Below are 21,308 nucleotides of genomic sequence, written 5' to 3'. Positions count from 1 at the left end.
ACACACACACACGCACAACTGCTTTTATTAGGAGCTCTCAGGAAAGCGGGGGGCTCGCATCCGACCACCGCAGCCAAGAGGCCGTTCTCGGCTCCGCGGAGGGCAGGCCGAAGCCCGCTCATCAGCCCCGAGGGAACGCTAGGCCTTCCGGCGCTCTCCTTCAGCAGGTCCACGCGGCGCCGGGGGAAAATCCCCGAGAGACGCGCAGACCACCTGAGCAGAGACGTCCATGCCGCCTCGGAACACCTGAGGGAACCCGGGCCACGCCGCCACCTCCCGCGCCTCACACACAAGCCGCGCCAAACGCGCCCGTCCCACTGCGCAGGCGTAGGGCGAGCCGGGCGCTCAGGCGCGTTCAAAGGAGCGGCACACTGACCAGTCAACGCCCGCCTGGGCCCAAACGAGTCCCGCCCTCAGCAGCAGACGTCAGGCCCCGCCCCAACAGCCCCGCCCCTCGCCACGCCTTAGGCCCGCCTCACGCTGCCTCGGGTTAAGGCTCGCGGTTGGCTCGGGGGACGGACGCGAACTCTGGTTGGTGGAGGCGAGGTCACGAGGACCCCTTCGTCGCCTTTCCAGAGGCGATTACTGGGCAGGCTCAGTCTTTTGCCTCAGACGCTAGCTGTAGCTGGCAGGCGGTTGTACGTGCTCCCGAGTCGTCCATAGCCGCTACTGCAGTCGCCTTCGTGTGGCTTCCGCTGAGCTCTTCCGAGCTGCTCGCTCTCCACACGCGCCGCCGCCGTAATCCGCCACCATGGTGAAGCTCGCAAAGGTAAGAGGCCTTGGCGCGCCGGCGCGGACGACTAGGCCCCTGCTCTCCGAGGAACGCGCGCGCGCCCGCCCGTCCGTCGCGCAGGGGAGGAGGGCCTGCGCGCAATCCCGGGCGCGTTCGAGGGCGCCATGCTGGGGGGGAAAAGTCTCGCGCGACTAGCGGGAGGTCTCGCGGTGCTTGGCCTCTGACTTAGGGGGATGAGAAGAGCGGAGGCAGGTTTCCGCGGAGGGCGCTGTCGAGGGGTCGGGTGCAGCGGGCGGGAGGGGACGTTGTGAGGAGAGCTCGGAGGAGCTGAGCGCGGACAGGGGCGCAGGCCCCGGCGTGGGTAGAGAGAGCCGACCGCAGGCGGCGAGCGGTCCCGGGGCCCCGCCTCCCCGCGCACGTGCTCCGGTGCGCGGCCCGCCACGTGGTTGGTGGCGTCCCGCACGTGTCGCGCTACCCGGGGCAGTGGGGGAGTGTCGGTACCCCGGGAATGGGGACGGCGGCGTGGCGATGGATGGGTGGCCCGGCGATCGGCAGTCTCTGACGGTGACGGGGGGATGGACACGTGGTGGGCCCCTGAGGTGGCGCGTGGTGACCCGCTTGGAGACTCCACGTGGTGGGGCTGGAAACGTGAGAAAGCCGGAAGCAGTGCGGCTACGAGGTGCTGCTTTAAGCTGTGCTTTCGAGATACCCTCTTCCCCAGCAAATAACTTAGAGGGATCCTTTTAACTGGGATTTTTTTGTGGAAGGTGCCAGAAGATCGAGGGCCACGACTAGGAGACTTTATAACCAGTGGCTGTTTCTTGGTGAAGAGTACTGTTAGCTCAGTTATCTGTGAGAAGGAAAGAGATGCGCGGTTCGCAGAAAAATTTGCCAGGAGAAGACCATGCCTGGGGAAGAAGTCTTTATGCTTGTGTCCTATAGTGAGAAAGAAGGTGATGGCTGAAGGCAAAGTGACTGAAAATGCCCGTGATTTTTGTGTTTGTAGGCTGGCAAAACCCACGGTGAGTCCAAGAAAATGGCTCCTCCTCCAAAGGAAGTGGAAGAGGATAGTGAAGATGAAGAAATGTCAGAAGATGAAGATGACAGCAGTGGAGAAGAGGAGGTAAGAAACTAACTGCAGCAATAAAGCCGGTGGAATTGAACTTTGGCTGAATGGCAAGCCCCCCCCCCCTTTTTTTTTTTTTTGCAAGGCAGCACACACGAGACAGAAACCGGCAGAATTTTGAATTCAGGCAAGCAGGGAGTACAGTACTGTCTCAAGACAGTTGATATGGCCATGCTCAGTAAGATTTCTTAGAAAAGCTCAGGTGCTGAGTCCAGTTTTTTAAGTGTTGAAAGCCATGTCTCCTTATTAAAGGGTTTAATGTTTGTCTTTGTGTTCACACACCCATTAAGCATGCTTGGTACCCTAATACTAGAATGTACTTGGATCCCCTGAAACTGGAGTTAAAGCTACAAGTGGATGTTACAAGAGTAACAAATGCTTTTAACTTCTGAGCCATCTCTCCAGTTCTTGCTTTTTTTGTTTGTTTTTTGTTTTGTTTTTCGAGGCAGGGTTTCTCTGTGTAGCCCTGGCTGTCCTGGAACTCACTTTGTACACCAGCCTGGCCTCGAACTCAGAAATCCACCTGCTTCTGCCCCGAGTGCTGGGATTAATTAAAGGCTTGTGCCACCACTGCCTGGCTTTGTTTTTTTTGTTTTTTTTAAGAATGTCCATATCTAATGCCCATTTTCTTGTGCTCAAAGTTAGTATTGGTATCTTAACATAGCATTGAATACAAAGGCATGCTTATGACTTGTTTGTTTTCAAGGTTGTCATCCCTCAGAAAAAAGGCAAAAAGGCCACCACAATCCCAGCAAAGAAGGTGGTTGTTCCACAAACAAAAAAGGCTGCAGTTCCCACACCAGCTAAGAAAGCAGCTATGACCCCAGGCAAAAAGGCAGCAGCCACACCAGCTAAAAAAACCGTTACACCAGCCAAAGTCGTTCCAACACCGGGCAAGAAGGGAGCTGCTCAAGCAAAAGCATTGGTACCAACTCCTGGTAAAAAGGGAGCTGTCACTCCAGCAAAGGGGGCTAAGAATGGTAAGAATGCCAAGAAGGAAGACAGTGATGAGGATGAAGATGAAGAGGATGAAGAAGATAGCGATGAGGAGGAAGAGGATGAGGAAGAGGATGAATTTGAGCCGCCAGTAGTAAAAGGAGTGAAGCCAGCAAAAGCAGCTTCTGCTGCTCCTGCCTCAGAGGACGAAGATGAGGAAGATGATGATGAGGAAGATGATGATGAGGATGATGATGAAGAGGAGGAAGATGGTGAGTTAGATCTTAGGATAGAGCACTGCATGTACATTCCCTCACTTTCATGATTTAGATTAGAAACTCATATTTTGTGCTTAGTTCTTTCCATAACTTAATTGGTTTTTCATTTGCTAAGTTTTTTTTTTTTTTTTTAAGTATTTGTAGCACTTATTTATGTTCTCTGGATTGGTAGCAAATGCATTTGCCTGATTTGCCATCTTTCTTTCAGACTCTGAGGAAGAAGTTATGGAGATCACAACAGCCAAAGGAAAGAAAACTCCTGCAAAAGTTGTTCCTGTGAAAGCCAAGAATGTGGCAGAGGAGGATGATGACGAGGAAGAGGATGAAGATGATGATGATGACGATGAGGAGGAGGAGGAAGAGGAGGAGGAAGAAGAGGAGGAAGGTAACCAAATTAACTTCTAAAATATGCTGACCTAACTAATGCTTAATGGAAATGCTAAAGTGTCTGCTTACTCATGAATGACATTTCAAAATATCTAGAACCTGTTAAAGCAGCACCTGGAAAAAGGAAGAAGGAGATGACCAAGCAGAAAGAAGCCCCTGAAGCCAAGAAACAGAAAGTAGAAGGTAAGCCTGCAAAACTGGGGAAACAACACATCAGAGTAGCTCTAGCACAAGTGATGAGTGACAAAGGGACTTAATACTGAAATATGGGGTTGAAATGCAATATGCTGATGTGCTTTATAGTTTATGATGAAATTCATTTGTTGTATGCTTAAGTGGACTGAAAGTTCTTTTTATGTGTGTGTGTGCAGGCTCAGAACCAACTACACCTTTCAATCTGTTCATTGGAAACCTTAATCCAAACAAGTCTGTTACTGAATTAAAAGTTGCCATCAGTGAACTTTTTGCAAAAAATGATCTTGCTGTTGTGGATGTCAGAACTGGTACAAATAGGTAAGTTTTTATTGAATGTTGCATGTGTATCAGCTAGAATTTTTACATTCCAGTTGTATTCTTCCCTGCCCTTAAACATGGGGCTATATCTAACTATGTTAGTAAAAGTCAGTTGTCTTCTCTCATGCCCTTTAAATACAGGAAGTTAAGGAACTGCAGTTAGAAAGACTATAGTAATGAACTAAATCACTGAATCATAGGGCCAGCAATTTGAAGTTCCTGTGTTTGACTCGGGGATGTCAAATAGCAATTTTAAGAATGTAGGTGGCAGGAGACAGGGAATGGAATACGAAAATGTAAAGTAAATAAAAGATAAAATAAAATTTAAACAATAAAAGATATTAAACACATAAAATTTTTTGTGCCATATCTACAAGTATGGATCTGCATAGTCAGTGTTTTTAGCTAAAAGTATTCTCAGTACTTAGCAGGGTCCATGCCAGCTACTGCTGTTAGTTACAATATACTGAATGAAGAAGTAGAGGTGAATTTGTTGTCATTTCTTGGGACTTGGTTTTGTGGAAGATAAGGATATTAGTGCTATAGATTCCATCCATTTGTGTACCACATGGTATAAGTGTAGATCACCTTCTCATGCCTGTAATTTGTTTTTCCATCTTCAAGGAAATTTGGTTATGTGGACTTTGAATCTGCTGAAGACCTAGAAAAGGCCTTGGAACTCACTGGTTTAAAAGTGTTTGGCAATGAAATTAAACTAGAAAAACCAAAAGGAAGAGATAGTAAGAAAGGTATGTAAGCAGTCTGGGTGACTGGATACTAACAGACTTAGGCTGTCGGGTGCCCCTTCCCTAGTTTCACTGTCATGGGTCACGTGCTTATTGACAGGTTTGATTCCTGGAATGTATAATGTCAGGGCTGAAAGGATGCATAGCTTTGTGAGTAAAGGGGCTTGCTGGAAAATGTTTGATCTCTAGAAGCTATATGAGAGAAAAGCTTGTCCTCTGACCACATCATGGCATGCATGAAGTTTACACATATATCTTTTTTGTTTTTTCGAGACAAAGTTTCACTGTGCAGCCCTGGCTGTCCTGGAACTCACTCTGTAGACCAGGCTGACCTCGAACTCAGAAATCCACCTGCCTCTGCCTCCCAAGTGCTGGGATTACAGGCATGTGCCACCACACCCGGCTACACATATATCTTAAATGAACTCTTGATCCCTATTTTAAGTTTCAGAATTTGGATTTTGAAGTTTTTGTTTCTTATTTAGTTGTGCTGAAAATTGAACCTAGGCTTTTTGCATACTAGGCAAGCATAGATCCTTGTCCTTTATAGGAATTATTTGTTTTATTCTCTGTGACTTGTAAATTGATGTACTTAATTAAATCTTTTTTTTTTTTACATAGTTCGAGCTGCAAGAACACTTTTAGCCAAAAATCTCTCTTTCAACATCACTGAGGAAGAATTAAAAGAAGTGTTTGAAGACGCCATGGAGATCAGATTAGTCAGCCAGGATGGGAAAAGTAAAGGGTATGTTTTATGTCATTGAGTGTTAAGCTTTATTAACAGTTTAGTGTCGTCTTCCCCTCTCCTGACCTTGACAGTCTCAAGTAGTCTGTGCTGCTTCAAACTTACTTCATAACCAGAAAATTGAATATCTGGTCCTCTGGCCTCTACCTCCCAAGTTCTGAGATTAAAAATGCTCAATTGATGGGGTTTAAAGCTGTGATCAATTTTACAGGCTCAATCCAAATTGGCATCTTTTGCCAGCAATACTATCCTTCCCTATTTTATGAGAGAAATGTGATTCTAGGCAGTTCGGTCTATTATTGTGTTGGCTCTTTTTCCTCCTCACATAAGAGGCCAGTTTAAAGAAGATGAGCTAATATATAGTAAAAGAAGAGTAAAAGCTGTTTAGTCATACCACCTGTTTCAGCACTACACATGTGACTAAGTCCTTCATAACTGATGCTTAAGTAATATTTTGTCCAACTTGGGCTTGTACTCTTTTAGGATTGCTTATATTGAATTTAAGTCTGAGGCTGATGCAGAGAAAAATTTGGAAGAAAAGCAGGGGGCAGAAATTGATGGCCGATCTGTTTCACTCTACTATACTGGAGAGAAAGGACAAAGGCAAGAGAGAACTGGAAAGAACAGCACTTGGGGTGGTAAGTTAAAGGGTTAATTGTATAGTGGAAACAGGAATCATTTGTATCTGTACTTTTAAGTACTTGATTAGCTACAATTAGTTTACCTTTGTTCATATAGCTGATGTTTAGTCTTCATGAATGAAAGCTATTTGAAATCATTTCCTTTGGAGTATAGTAGGCAAATAAAGCTTTCTTTGTTGGGTATGGTTTCTACTTTAAATGGCTTAAACTATTTTAGAAAATATTGTAGGACAACAAAGAACAGTCATCTAATTATACTGAAAATGAAAGGAGCAGGAAGGGTATTATATAATGGATGTACACTGTGGTGGTTCTAGAATTATGGTATATGGTCCATGGTTGAAGTGCCATTGTTTCAGTTAACATGCCAGTTAACATAACCTTTTGTGGATTAGGTTGTAGACATGCTTTATATGTGGCCTACTTACTGAGTGTTTTAATAAACACAGACATACTCTAACATACCTTGCTAATGTGCTATCTTTGTACTTGCAGGTGAATCAAAGACTTTGGTTTTAAGTAACCTTTCCTACAGTGCAACAAAAGAAACTCTTGAGGAAGTATTTGAGAAAGCAACTTTTATCAAAGTGCCCCAGAACCCACAAGGCAAACCTAAAGGGTAAAATATTTTTTATGTTAGATGTGGGCTGGATATACATGCTCTTACACATAAGAGTAAGACTAAGACTGTCCTGTTAGCTAAAAGAAAAAAAAACCCTAAAGTTTTAGCTATACAAAGGGCAGCAAATATTACATGCTGATGCCATATGTTTCTAAGCTTTATTCTGAGAACTGACTTTCAATCCTCAGGTATGCATTTATAGAATTTGCTTCATTTGAAGATGCTAAAGAAGCATTAAATTCCTGTAATAAAATGGAAATTGAGGGCAGAACAATCAGGCTGGAGTTGCAAGGATCCAATGCAAGAAGTCGTAAGTCCTTGACATGATGTGACATGGGTTGTGTAATATTTTTTGATTTTTTATGTGCCTATATGCTCATTTGGGGCTGTCTTAATGTTGTTGCTGAGAAAATGACAACTGGATATGATGACTGATTACCTGAGAAATAATTGATGAAATCTCAAGAAAATTCCTCTAGATAGTCAAGTTCTGATCCAGCTATGTCAGCTAAAAGCAGCAACCTTGATTGCCCTCTGAGTATGCTTAGATATGATCCAGTGTAGTCTTTTTCTTTTTTCTTTTTTTCTTTAACCTTAATTTCCTGTGTTAATTGCTTTTTTTGGTAAAGGGTGGAAAAAGACATACAAAATCAGTGTAAGAGCTCAGTGGTTGAGCACTGAGAGGATCTGGGTTCAAATACCAGCACCCACATGGCACCTCACCTGTCTTGCAACTTTTTTTGGCTTTTCAAGAGAGGGTTTCTCTGTGTAGCACTGGCTGTCCTGGAACTCACTCTGTAGACCAGGCTGGCTTTGAACTCAAATCTGCCTCCCAGGTGCTGGGATTAAAGGCTTGCGGCACTACTGGCCAACCCTGTCTGTAACTCTTAAGATCTGACATAGATTGCAGACAAAACACAAATGCACGTAAAAATATTTTTAAAAAAGGAATTACTTCAGCTGAATGTGGCAGTATTATTCACCAAGGGTTCATAGTGAAACCTATAAAACAGGCATTTTTCTTTTCCAGAACCATCCAAAACTCTGTTTGTCAAAGGTCTGTCTGAGGATACTACTGAAGAGACCTTAAAAGAATCATTTGAGGGCTCTGTTCGTGCAAGAATAGTCACTGATCGGGAAACTGGGTCTTCTAAAGGGTAAGAAGGCATAGTGTTGCTGCTTTTTAGTGAATTCTGCATGGAGAACTTGGGTCTGCAGTATCTTCTCATTGAGCTCCTTTCTGTCAACCAGTGATAGATTATGGATTCGCACGAGAAGAAAAGAGAATTCACAGAACTGGCACACTTATCTTCTGTTTTTGCAGAAGTATATTTGGCTGTTCTGTGACACATTCTGAGATACTGGTTATTTTCTTGACCTGAAGAGTACTTTGTGTGGTTGTTCTATGTGGGTGACTTGGTGCTTATTGTGTTACTTTAAAATGTGTTTACTTCATTTAAAATGGGTGGGTGTGTTTTTTATTTTTTTATTTTTTCTGTGTTTTAGGTTTGGTTTTGTAGACTTTAATAGTGAAGAAGATGCCAAAGCTGCCAAGGAGGCCATGGAAGATGGAGAAATTGACGGAAACAAAGTTACCTTGGACTGGGCCAAACCTAAGGGTGAAGGTGGCTTTGGTGGTCGAGGTGGAGGCAGAGGAGGTTTTGGAGGCAGAGGTGGTGGCAGAGGTGGAAGAGGCGGATTTGGCGGAAGAGGTCGGGGAGGCTTTGGAGGTAAGGAACCTCTTGTGATTCCTAAACCTGTATCCTAACCAAACACCTTAAATGGGGGGAGGTCAGTTCCTAATTGTATCCTTTCATGTTTTTCCTTCCTATAGGCAGAGGAGGCTTCCGAGGCGGCAGAGGAGGAGGGGGAGACTTCAAGCCACAAGGAAAGAAGACGAAGTTTGAATAGTTCCTTCCATCCCATTCTTTCCCTCTTCATTTTAAAGAAAGGACTCTGGGGTTTTTACTCTGTTACCTGTTCAATGACAGAGCCTTCTAAGGACATTCCAAGACAGTAAAGATCCTAAACTCTGTTGCCAGACTTAATACTTCCTAGAGGTTACATTTGGATTGTTGCTTAAGAGCTTGGCAAGACCAACTCTGCCCAGTGGGAATTTGAGTTGTGTTCCTACTGCTTTCAAGAATTCCCAGCTACAAATGTGGAAATTGGTGGGGAACAGCCTCATCATGATTCTGATCTGGAAGATTTAATTGGTATCTTAGACGGGTGTGTACTGGAAAAATGTTTGATAGAGCACATGGATCAGTGCTGGAAATGCCATACAAGAGCTTGTGTGGTATGTAATTCTATTCCCAACATAATAAGAACAAACAGTACAGTGCAATTTGAAATGATCCAGACAAGGAATTGGTGCCCCATTGGGTTGAAAAATTCACATAGCCAGGATGGTTGCACATGCCTTTAACCCCAGCACTTGGGAGGAGGAGACTAGTAGATCTGAGTTTGAGGCCAGCCTGGTGTACAGAGGGTTCCAGAACAGCCAGGGCTGGGTGTTAGAGGGAAAAAAGCCTATCTTGGGGAGAAAAAAAAGCTCACAGACAACCAAATACAGAGTTTTGGCCACTGAGTACCAAATCTCAGCAGGGTGGGAGTGACAATCCAATCCCATGGGAGGCAAAAGCTGTCTATGACTTCAATGTCAGTTGGGTCTGCAGAATTGACAGTGAGGGATACATAGAAACTTTGTCTTGAAGACCAAAACCTGACAAATTTGAGAGAGTTTTGGGAAACAAGGTTTGTTGTAAGTTGCAACAGAGAGGGAATAGTGCAGTGGCATTTTTGACTTAGCTTAACAGGAAGTTTGTCATAGAGGTCCAGTATAATTGGGGATAATACAGTGGCCTATGTACTTAATGAGAATTTTTCAGTGATCTATCAAGGATGTACTTTTTTTGTATAAGGCATAGGTGCCTAGATAAGCTTAATAGAAATTTTTCCGTGGGTGTTTTTCCAAGTCTTCACTCCCAACAAATTGATTTTCTAGAAAGACCAGTCAGCTATTCTCAGCCAAAGACTCTGTAGGGTTGCTCTTATAACATGTCTGGTGGCTTGAGTATGTGGTATGACCATTGCAGTCTCGTCCTGTCTAAAAGTGAGGGCGGTGTGGGCATTAGATTTGTGTAGCAGGGAACAGTTTGGTGGGTTCTTTTGCTGTGGGGAGGGGAGCCCTTAATTGTATTAGCCTCCTATTTAAAGGTTAATGGCTTATAGCTGAAGGCACTCAACTGTCTTCAATCCTAGAAGGCAGACCAATTTGAGGCTTGGGAGTTCCAGAATAGCCAGGGTTACACAGAAGACCCCCAGGACTACATACAGTAGGAAAGGTAAAATTCTAGTGCTAGCAGACATAATTTTTTTGTGGATTGAGGACATAGTTAACCTATAAGGTCATCAGAAAATTTACAGAAGATTTAGCTCTCACTAAACTGGAGGGACTGGGCAGGCAGTTTAGAAAAGCACCAAACCCTTCTGGAAATGGTTTGCTTTTCTCATTCTTCCAGCAGGTAGCAACATAACATGAGAGCTAAAGAAAGGGTGGAGGGAAGACCTAATACTAAATAAGCAATCTGGTGGTAGAGTAGCCACAGCATTGTGTAGAGGTCTTTAAAGCAGCAAAGCTTTTCTCATTTGAAAGATTAACTCCTGACCATTTATCACCTTTGACTATATACATTACTAGCCCATCAGTGTGGCTTATTTCCTACAGATGCTAGTGATTGGGGTTCCTAATGTTTTCAGTTTACATCAATCTGCCTGAACCTGTTAAACTCTTAGGAACATAGGCAGATGCTAAGGGTATACAGGTCTTGGCCCTATACTAAGGTAGAAAGGAAGGAAGAGTAGCATGTACTCTTCTAAGCTGGATCTGTAGCCTTAGGATTAGCATCTAACAGGCTAATTTCAGTTAATGGTAAGACCCTTTGCCATAAAATAAGGCTCTCAAGGTCCTTGTAAAAAAAAAAAAATGTAAGTTTTGGTTGCTGTCCTCCATTAAGTGCCTACTAAATGCTAAATAATGGAGATGATAGAACTGATTCCGGGAAATACTCAACATAATGTAGGTGAGGACTTTTAGGCCATGTAACGTGTGTGTTCTTGTGGGATCTTTCTACCTTTTGGAGCAGAGCCTTCTGGGCTTCATACTCACTACAAAAGTACTGGCAATACAAATGAGATTAGCGATGCATGCCACTTCAGTGGCTTTATCTGGGTTTCAGGGATCCAGGTCCTCACTGGTAAATGTTGGTTTTTGTTTTTGAGACAGGGTCTCTAGCTCTGGCCATCATGGAACTCAATAGGTAGACTAGTCTGGCCTCAAGATGTCTGCCTCTTGAGTGTTGGCATTAAAGGCCTGTGCCATCATGTCATACTCCATTATAGACGCATATTACTATCAGGAGGATGATAGGCTGAGGCCCATTTTAATCCTTTGAAAAAAACTGGCTGGGCAGTGGTGGCGCAGGCCTTGAGGCAGAGGCAGGAAGATTTGAGTTTGAGGCCAGACTGGTCTACAGAGTAAGTTCCAGGATAGCCAGGGCTATACAGAGAAGCCCTGTCTCGAAGAACCAAAAATAAATAAAAGGGGAAGGGAAGTACTTTATTTTGAATAAGTTTATTCTATATCCCTAATTGTCTTTGGAATTGATATTTTACTTCAGCTCTAAGTGCTTGAGACTGGAGGTATGCACAACCACAGTACTTAGGCTCTGACTGAATTCTCACCCCTTATTTTTCAAATAAGGTCTTTCAGTCCCATTCATTCTCTACTGAACTCAACCTGATATTGGCATTGAAACTAATTTTTTCCCATGTTTTTATTCTCTTTGGATATTAATTTGGATACATTCTATTGTTTTGGATTCTAGTTCACTGATCTGCTAGGCCCTTTAGTGAAGCTTTCAGGTGTCTCTAGTTTTAAAAAAAGATTATTTTATGTGTATGGGTGTAGTGTCTATTTATTCATGTGCATGCAGTGCCACAGGAGACCAGGAGAGGGTGGATCTTCCAGCTTTTTTTTTTTTTTTTTTTTTTGAGATTTTATGTATATGAGTACACTACCTGTCTTCAGACACACCAGAAGAGGGCATAGAATCCCATTACAGATTGTTGTGAGCCACCATGTGGTTGCTGGGGATTGAACTCAGGACCTCTGGAAGAGCAGTCAGTGCTCTTTACTGAGCCACCTCACTATCCGCCTTCCAGTACTTGTGAGCCACCATGTGGCTACTGTGAATCAAACTTGTGTGTTTCTGAACAAGTGAGCCATCTCTATCCCTTCAAGTGTTTTGTTTTTTTTTTTTTTTTTCTTCACAGTCCACGAAGGCTATTTTATGCTTTACATTTTAAAAAAATCCCAGGATTTTCCCTCCTGTATGTTTTCATCTTGCCTCTTCATGGTCCATGGTGCCAGCTGAGGTGGTCAGCACAATGAAACCAAACTGCCGTGTATGGGAGCAGGTTCCGCTATTTCTCCAGGTCTTTGAGTTGAACATCAAATCTAAAAACTCCACACTTCTTCAACCTTCCTGTGAGGTTCACAACAATCTTCCCAGCTCTGTGGTCATCAATGATCTCGAATTCACCTATTCTAGGTTTCCAGTTTATGAAACCTCTACTTTGTCATTTAAATTCTTCTGCAAATTCCTATACATCTACAATTGAAGTCATTTGTAAACTTTTTGTGAAGCCAGTCAGGGTGGCACACGCCTTTAATCCCAGCAGAGGCAGGTGGATTTCTGAGTTCAAGGCCAGCCTGGTCTACAAAGTGAGTTCCAGAACAGCCAGGGCTATACAGAAACCCTGTCGAAAAACAAAAACGTTTAATCTTCCTAATTCAAGTACATTTTGTTCTGGCATTTGTTTTAATCCTATACCTAAGCTGTAACATCTACCTTCTAACATCTTTTCTTCCCTTAAGTAGCATCTTGTCAGTGATAAGTAGCTAGCAAAATCTGAGTTTCTGCTTTTCATAGAATATGATGAGATTCACTTTAAAGCCAGTTAATGTGTTCGTCCTAAGGATGCCAGCTGTGTATTTTCTTGCGCCAACTAAGTAGAAAGTAAGGAGTTTTAGTGTTAAGCACTAGCTCTTCACATGCGGAGGACCCCAGTTCAGTTCCCAGCATCCAGATGGTGCTTCACTAACTAGTACCAGGGACCCAAGGTCCTTTTCTGCTTTCTTGCGTGCTACACATGGTGCAGAAACGGATGCTTGCAAAACACCCATATACATCAAAATGAAGAGGAAAATGAAAGATTTGGGAAAAATTGGAAGCAATTTTTATGTCAAATTTACTGTTCCTGTTCATGGTTCTCCAAATTTCCAGACTCATTCTTCAGCCTCTCCTCATTACCCCTCTGTTGCCCAGAAGTCAGGCTCATCTTGGCATACCTGTAGAGCGCCAGACTAAACACTGACTTTGAGGGTATGTGCCTCTGTTCTATCTGGTAGTTATCTTTATGGTGCTTGGAATTAGACCAGGACCTTGGTTTGTACATATAATTAGGTGACTGCAGTTTTTCTTGGTTTGTTTTTTTTTTTTTTTTTTTTCCTTTAGATCGCTGTCAGGTTTCTGATTTTTGAGACAGGGTCTCTCACTATGTAGCTTTGACTAACCTAAAACTCACTATTTCGACCAGCTGGCCTTCAATTCCCAGAGATTCACCTCTGCCTTCTGAGTGCTGGGATCAAAGGCAGGTTATCTAGAGCCAGAGAGTGGATTTGTAGCTGGTATCTTAATATCAGTTATAAACTTGATCAGATTGATAAATGTCTAGGGCATTAGGGAATTACTTACATGTTGCTATGACATAATACCTGACCAAAGCATTGTAAAGAAAAAGTTTATTTTGATTCACAGTTCCAGAATATAGTCCATGACAGGGACAAGGATGACATGATGCCAGGAGCTTGAAGCAGCTGGTCACATTGCATCTGTAGTTAGGAAAAGGTGATGGATGCTTGTATTCAGCTAGCTTTCCTTTCCATGCAGACTAGGCCTCCAACCTAAGGATGGTTGTACATACGTGAGGTAATTCAAGATAATCTCATAGGCATAGCCAGGGGCGTGTCTATTTCCTTCTAGATCCAGCTGACTATGTGGTCTGGCATACTCTAGGGTGTGTCTGTGAGAGCATTTCCAGAAAGGACTAGCTGAATTACAAAGACCCATCTTAAATGTGGGTGGTGTCATCCCTATAGGCCAGGGTCTTAGACTGGATAAAAAGACAAAGGAGAAAGCTGAGTGCTTGCATTCTCTCTTTACCCTGCTCCCTAATCTGTCCCCACATGGGCAAGCAGCCTTATTTCCTAGCTGCCATGAGCTACTCTTTTCTATGCCTTTCCTGCCAAACCATGAACTAAAAGGTCTTTTCCCTTAAGTTGCATCTTGTATGTTGTCACAGTGACAAGTAGCAAAATCTGAGTTTTTCATAAAATAGGTTTACTTTAAAGCCACTTGATGTGTTCATCCTAAGAATATCGAATTCATTTTTAGCTGGATCATACGTTGAAAAGGATAGATACCTTTTTTTTTTTTTTTTTTTGAGACAGAGTTTCTCTGTGTAGCCCTGGCTGTCCTGGAACTCACTTTGTAGACCAGGCTGGCCTCAACTCACAAATCTGCCTGCCTCTGCCTCCCGAGTTCTGGGATTAAAGGTGTGCGCCACCACGCCCGGCTTAAGGATAGATATCTTATTCAACCTTGGTATTCTCAAGATTGAAATAGCTTTGAGAAGTAGTGAAGCTTGAGTGTCAGCAGATCTTTTTTTTTAAAGATTTAGGTATGTTAGTACACTATAGCTGTACAGATGGTTGTGAGCTTTCATGTGGTTGTTGGGAATTGAATTTTTAAGACCTAGCTCAGGCCCAAAGATTTATTTATTATTATAATACATAGGTACACTGTAGCTGACTTCAGGTGCACCAGAAGAGGGCGTCAGATCTCATTATGGGTGGTTGTGAGTCACCATATGGTTGCTAGGATTTGAACTCAGGACCTTTGGGAGAAGTCAGTGCTCTTACTTGATAAGCCATCCACCAGCCCCAGATTTCTTTGTAAAGCAATTTTGATAGAGAATCTTTTGTCTCTTTGTCATAACACTCCCAGTGTTTAATCATTTGGAAGGGTGCCATCTCTAGTTCCTTTTCCCTTATCAAAGAAAGATTGCAAATTTTCTAGGGGCATCATAATGGTAACTTTTGGACATTAATTAGGATGAAACTGCATTTGTTGGTTAAAAATACCTGCAAAGAGGGGACCAGTGAGCTCAATTAGTAAAGGTGCCTGCCACCAAACCAGATAGCCTGTGTTTGATCTCTAGAACATGTAAAAGCTGAAGGAGAGAACCAACAGGTTTGTCTGGCTTCTCTGTAGCAAGCATGTACCCGAACATGCATATCACTCACACAGTAATTTAAACGATAGAATAATTCACATCCACAAGGTAAACTATGGGAAGGATAAACCTCTAGTAAACATGTCTAGATCTGGGGTGTTTGGTTTTCCCTTCAGGAAAAATGGCCGTTGCTGACAGTTTGGAAAAAAAAAAATGATTCAGGAACCTAAAAAGGAACATTTAAGCAATTTCCCCTTTCAAGGTTTATGAATACGACTGAGAGACAATGTGTGGTTAAGTTGGTGGCTTTCATCAATGGTGACAAAACTCTTTAGAGATAAACAGGAAGTGCTGCACACAGCCTTGGGTGATGACATAAGAGCTTCCTTTGAAGCAAGATGGCAAAATTGCACCCTTGGTAGAGACAATGAAATTTCTCTTTCCAAGGAAAATTGACAAAATCACTTTCAAGACCCTTCGCTTTTGTAGATTGGGAAGATATCTACAAAGGCAGAATTTTGAGAATGGAAAATCTTTAGGCACCAGAAAAAAACAAAGACTGTTGACACAGCTCAATTGGTAGAATGCTTTCCTAATAGCTACAAGGATTCCATTACCAACAAAAGCAAAACAAAATCAATACAACTATGTGTGCTGGTGACCATTTGAAAACACAGCACTCAGGATGGAGGCAGGAAGATCAGAAGTTCTCAAGGTGATGCTACCATGAAGAGGTATGGACAATCATTCAGCAGTGCTCCACAGCAAACCAGTTCATGCTAATCATGCCTATAGCACATCACTGAGAACTACTACTAGTGTTTTCTGCTCTAACCAAAAACTATAGATTCATGCCTATGCTGTTCTCTTTCATGTTTCAGTTTGGGAGGATTTAGTTTGCCTTAGCTGTCATCCAATACCCCCGTTTTATGTTTGTAGCAGCATCACAGTGTAGGCAAGGGTTGGCTTGAATTCTCCACCTGCCCCTGCCTCCTAGGTACTGGAATTAAAGGAGTACTCCACTTGTATCTGACCTGGACTTAAAATTCAGCCAGGCAGTGATGGTGCATTCCTGTAATCCTAGCACTCTGGAGGCAGAGGCAAATGGATCTCTTGAGTTCAAGCCAACCTGGTCTACAGAATGAGTTCCAGGACATCCAGGACTACACAGTGAAACCTTGTCTCGAAAAACAAAAATTTCCCCCAATACTGGGGAATCCAAATCAAGCCTCTCACATATTCTGTAAGTATTCAACCACTGAATTCTGTCCGCAGGCTCCTAATCCCTTTCTTTAATTGAGCTTTCTTTATGCAACACCTCTTTGTAAACTAGGAATGATCTTGGAAAGATGAAGTATCATGAATGGTGAACAAAGTGAGACCTATGTCAAAAACAGAATAAGATGGCTCAGTGGAAAAGAGGGGACCCATGGCCCATAGTAGACAGAGAACCAATTCTAAAAGTTGTCCTCTGACCTCTATACATATGTGTATGTCCTCATTCCCATCTCTCTCTCTCTCTCTCTCTCTCTCTCTCTCTCTCTCTCTCACACACACACACACACACACACACACACACACAGAGGCAGACACTAATACTAAATAAAACCCAAATGAAAAAACTTGCTTTTACATTTTTTTGTTGTTGTTTGGTTTCTTTACTGTTTGTGACAAGGACCCCCTCTATAGTTATGTCCTAGAGCCTAGGCCAGGGTGGCCTTGAACCTGCAGCAGATGTTCCTGTCTTTGCCTCTCTAGTGCCAGGATTTCAGACGTGTGCCATCATGCCTGGCTAAATATGTGTATCTTCAAATGTATTTCCAAGAGTGATATTTTCAGTTTTGCTTGCTTCATTCTAACAGCCACAAGCATTTTTTTTTCAGCAAAGGAAACACCATGGCTTTTGTGTCCTGTTGTGTTTATGACTGAAAGTAAAACCAGATTCGAAGTAATCTTCATGGTTTCCTCCTTCAACGGGGCTACTGTAGTGTGATAGGAAAGCATGTGTAATTTCTTTGTTTTTTAAGGTTTATTTATTATTATACTTAAGCACTGTAGCTGTCTTCAGACATACCAGAAGAGAGTGTCAGATCTCATTACAGATGGTTGTGAGCCACCATGTGGTTGCTGGAACTTGAACTCAGGGCCTTCAGAAGAGCAGTCAGTGCTCTTAACCGCTGAGCCATCAAACCAGCCCCCATGTATAATTTCTTTCAAGGACTTTAATGGCCTTTTGAGATGTTAGTCTACCTAGACAACAGTCCTCTGCAGTGAGTCTAGTTTCGCTGTGGAGGAGTAAAGGAGATTATCCTAAATGACCCTATAAACCTAAATCAGTTGGTTGAAAGGCCTCAACCAACTGAAGACATTCTGAATAACTTCTGGTTCTGGGCTTATTAAAGTGCTAGTCATGCATGCACGTAGACATCAGATCCCCAGCGCACAAATAAAAAAAGCTACATGTAGTGATGGCTCATGCCAAAATCCTGGGCTTTGCTGGCTGGGTTAGCCTTGCTGACCTAGTGAACTCCAGGTTCAGTGAGAGACCTTGTCTCAAAAATAAGGTAGAGCATGATTGAGGAAGGCACTTAATGTAATCTACGTCCTTCATAAGCACATGTACCGCCCCCCCCATACACACAAAGTCTGGCTCTAACTCTGGACTTGGTTGGGCATGGAAGTCCTATAATCTCAACTGCTTAGCAGGCTGAGGCAGGAGAATCAAGTTAAAGGCCTATTTGGGCTACAGAGTGAGTTGAAAGCCAGTCTGAACAACTTAGTGAAGCTCAAGAAAAAAAAAATTAAAAGGTTAGGGACATAGCTTACCAATGAAGTCCTAGGGTCAATCCCCTGTACCTGTGTTTAGGGGAAGTCTCGTGCCAGAACTGGGTAAGAACCAGGATGCAAAACCCCCATGGGTTATTGGGGTCCCAGGACTCTTCAATGATTTGAACAGTTAATGTGCTGAAACCATCTCCAGTTCCTTGTCACTTTTACTGACTCTTTTTCAGCCAGGGGAGGGGGCAGTGAGAACAGTAATATATTTCTGCACATGAACTTCAGCTCCTGCAGAATGCCATACCCCATGTAGAATTTAGGTTTCTCAGCCTCCACAATCACACAAGCCAATAATTTGCAAAAAAACACGATATAATATATACAGTCTGGGGGCTGTGGGTATATTTTAGTGGAGTACCTGCCTAGCATGCTCAAGACCCTGCCACAAACACAAGATTCAGTGAGACAGAAAAGAGTTAGGGTCCTCTTACCTTGTTAAAGCCTTCAAGTGAAGAGCATGAGCATGCCCCTCACCACTCTTCGCTAGCAGGACTCCACCTCTTAAAAGTTCCACCACTGCCCTTACAGTACCAGGAACTGGGGAACCAAGCCTTTACCATGTGAGCTTGTGGAACATTCTAGATGCAAAGCCCAAACATAACTCGGTCCTCACTGTCCACAGACTTCATATTTGCAAATTTTTCTATTTGTTAAAATTTGTGACTCAAGGGATGGAGAGATGGCTCAGCAGTTAAGAGCACTGACTGCTCTTAACCTGAGTTCAATTCCCAGCACCAACCACATGGTGGTTCATGACCACATGTAATGGGATCCAATGCCCTCTTCTGTCCGAAGACAGCTCAATAAATTAAAGATTAAATAAATATTTTAAAACATGTTGTGACTCAGTACTTGAGGGGCTGGAGAGATGGCACAGTAGTTAAGGCACTTACTGTTCTTTAGAGGACCTAGGTTCAAGTTCCAGGATCTACATGTTGGCTCACAACTGCTTGTTAACTCCAGTTCCAGGAGTTCTGACATCCTCCTCTGGTCTCCATGGGTACCTGCACACACACAGTGTGTGTATGTATGTGTATGTATGTATGTATGTATATGTGTATATGCATATACCACTTACAGGCATATATATGCCATTTAAAGGCAGACAGACTGCTTTATCAACAGTGATCTCTTACTGTTTCCTTTCTCATACTATAAATAGTTATGTTTTTTTAAGTTCTAGTCCCCATTTTTTTCAGGTTGTACTTTTTTTTAAAGATTTATTTATTTATTTATTATAAGTACACGGTAGCTGTCCTCAGACACCCCAGAAGAGGGCATCAGATATCGTTAAGGATGGTTGTGAGCCACCATGTGGTTGCTGGGATTTGAACTCAGGACCTTCAGAAGAGCAGTCAGTGCTCTTAACCTCTGAGCCATCTCTCCAGCACCCTGTACTTTTTTTTTTAAAAAAAAAGATGTGTTTACATATTTTATGTATATGAGTACACTGTAGCTGTCTTCATACCAGAAGAGGGCATTGGATCTCATTACTGATGGTTGTCAGCCACCATGTGGTTGCTGGGAATTGAACTCAGGGCCTCTGGAACAGCAGTCAGTGCTCTTAGATGCTGAGCCATCTCTTCAGCTCACAGGTTGTACTTTTTATTGATAATCTCCCTGTTGAGTGTGGTCCCCACGTGCAGTTCTAAAGAGTTGAGTTGTGTGCAAAAAAGTTGTGATATGACTTCCAGGGAAAATTCGGCATGGTGTTTCTGGCCATAAGCTCAATGCTAAGGAACCAATAAAGTTTATTTTTACCCCTCCCACCCTAGCAAGGTGTCTTTAAACACAGACAGACATAAATTGGGTATGATTGTGCACACCTGTTAAATTTAGTCACTTGGAAGGGGGAGGCAGAAGCATGGCCTGGGCTTTATAAGGAGACTCATAAGCTAGTGTCCTACAGAAGCACTCTTACACACAACTCAAATGCATTTGCCAATTAGGTATCCCATCAATCCAGTCAAGACACTCAAAATCACCCATCATACCTGGTTACCTCAGTAACAACTTCTCAGTTTAGCCTGGAGACAGGGACCTTGGAGCTACTGGGACCCCACACTTCACCCACAGGAATGACCTTGTCTCGTTAGGTATTTGAATAGGAAGAGAATTGATTCAAGGGTTTATAGATTTGCAGAAAAAAGTCAGGGGGGTTCTAGGTGAAAAAGACCAATGGGGAGATCTTACTGATGAGGTTATAAAGCAGATGACCACTAGAGGGCGACCTGGAACTACAGAAACCTGCTAAACTCTCACCTGCTCATTGAACACCAGGGACAGAGCCAGCAGTAGTTTTCTCTGTTCATCCCAGTGTATGGCTGGTGGTTTCCTCTTTCCCTCCCAAATCTTGTAATAGCACTTACATTTATGGTCAGAATTCAGACTAGAGTATAAGGGGGTAGGGGTATCTATTTATTCTGTAGAAGGCAGAGACCAAGGCCTTGAACAGATGTGCGCCACCATGTCCCGTTCACAGGGCTTATGCATAACTTCAGGCTTGCTGGACAAACTCCCTCAACTGAGGCCCATTCTCAGCACTCTTCTGTAATTTCGCATGGTGGGCGTGATGAAATTAAGTAAGAAGCAAATAACCAGGGCTGGAAACACTTCACGCACTTTCCCAGCATGCCCCTGGATTACACACACACACACACACACACACACACACACACACACACAAGCAAACGATCCTGAAGAAAAATAAATTGTATTCCCAAAGAAGGAAATAGAGTCTTCCAAAGAGGCAGAGTGGAGCCAGACAGCAGGTCCTCACAGTGCAAGGTTAATGGGTTTAGCAGAGAGTTCTTGGCTTAAGCCCAGGGACTTAACAGTGTATTCATTCATTCATTCATTCATTCATTCATTCATTCATTCATTCATTCATTCTCACAGTTAGTCTTAACAGACCTGGAGACCAAAGGGGTAACTCATAGAATTTAAGAAAGCCTGTGAAGGTTTTGAGAGCAGAACTCTGACCAAGGGACAAAACAATTCCTGTCAACCTGGATGATAGGTGTTTGCTTTGAAGTCAGGGGAGCAGAGGGGAAAAAAGTGAATTCTGGACTAGGAAGATGGTGCCATGGCTCATGGGTAAAAGTACTAGCTTCGAGAGCTTGCCAGCCCAAGTTCAATCCCCAGAACCCATGTGGGGTAAAAAAAACTGGATCAGGTGACACACATCTGCAGTCCCAGAACGTCCTGAGAGATGAGGGGTGAAGCTGTGAGCATGGCCCAGAAGCTGGGGACCAGTCAGCCTGGAGCACACAGCACAGAGGCAGAGACTGGGCCTTGGTGGAAGGTGGAAGGTGGAAGGTGGAAGGTGGAAGGTGGAAGGTGGAAGGTGGAAGGTGGAAGGTGGAAGGTGGAAGGTGGAAGG

At 43.3% G+C, this 21,308-nt stretch overlaps 1 protein-coding gene and 3 non-coding genes across 4 annotated transcripts; all 4 read left to right on the top strand.

Moving 5' to 3' along the window:
* Nucleotides 1-574: 574 nt before the first annotated feature.
* On the top strand, nucleotides 575-9,269 carry Ncl (nucleolin). The gene is made up of 14 exons (XM_021198114.2): nucleotides 575-769; nucleotides 1,740-1,856; nucleotides 2,566-3,067; nucleotides 3,282-3,458; nucleotides 3,557-3,643; nucleotides 3,832-3,973; nucleotides 4,598-4,722; nucleotides 5,341-5,464; nucleotides 5,948-6,102; nucleotides 6,601-6,724; nucleotides 6,916-7,037; nucleotides 7,758-7,884; nucleotides 8,234-8,457; nucleotides 8,562-9,269. Exons 1-14 carry the CDS (start codon nucleotides 752-754, stop codon nucleotides 8,636-8,638), a joined length of 2,121 nt encoding a protein of 706 aa, XP_021053773.1. The 5' UTR covers nucleotides 575-751; the 3' UTR covers nucleotides 8,639-9,269.
* LOC115064106 lies at nucleotides 3,687-3,756 on the top strand. Its single transcript, XR_003843964.1, has one exon. It is a non-coding gene; the product is annotated as a small nucleolar RNA SNORD82 (small nucleolar RNA).
* On the top strand, nucleotides 7,147-7,226 carry LOC115064107. The gene has a single exon (XR_003843965.1). It is a non-coding gene; the product is annotated as a small nucleolar RNA SNORD20 (small nucleolar RNA).
* LOC115064101 lies at nucleotides 7,947-8,081 on the top strand. The gene has a single exon (XR_003843960.1). It is a non-coding gene; the product is annotated as a small nucleolar RNA SNORA75 (small nucleolar RNA).
* Nucleotides 9,270-21,308: the final 12,039 nt, after the last annotated feature.

The sequence above is a fragment of the Mus pahari genome, chromosome 5 (genome assembly GCF_900095145.1).
Source record: "Mus pahari chromosome 5, PAHARI_EIJ_v1.1, whole genome shotgun sequence".
Classification (NCBI taxonomy): Eukaryota; Metazoa; Chordata; class Mammalia; order Rodentia; family Muridae; genus Mus; species Mus pahari.
This window is presented reverse-complemented; position numbering and strand designations above follow the sequence as displayed.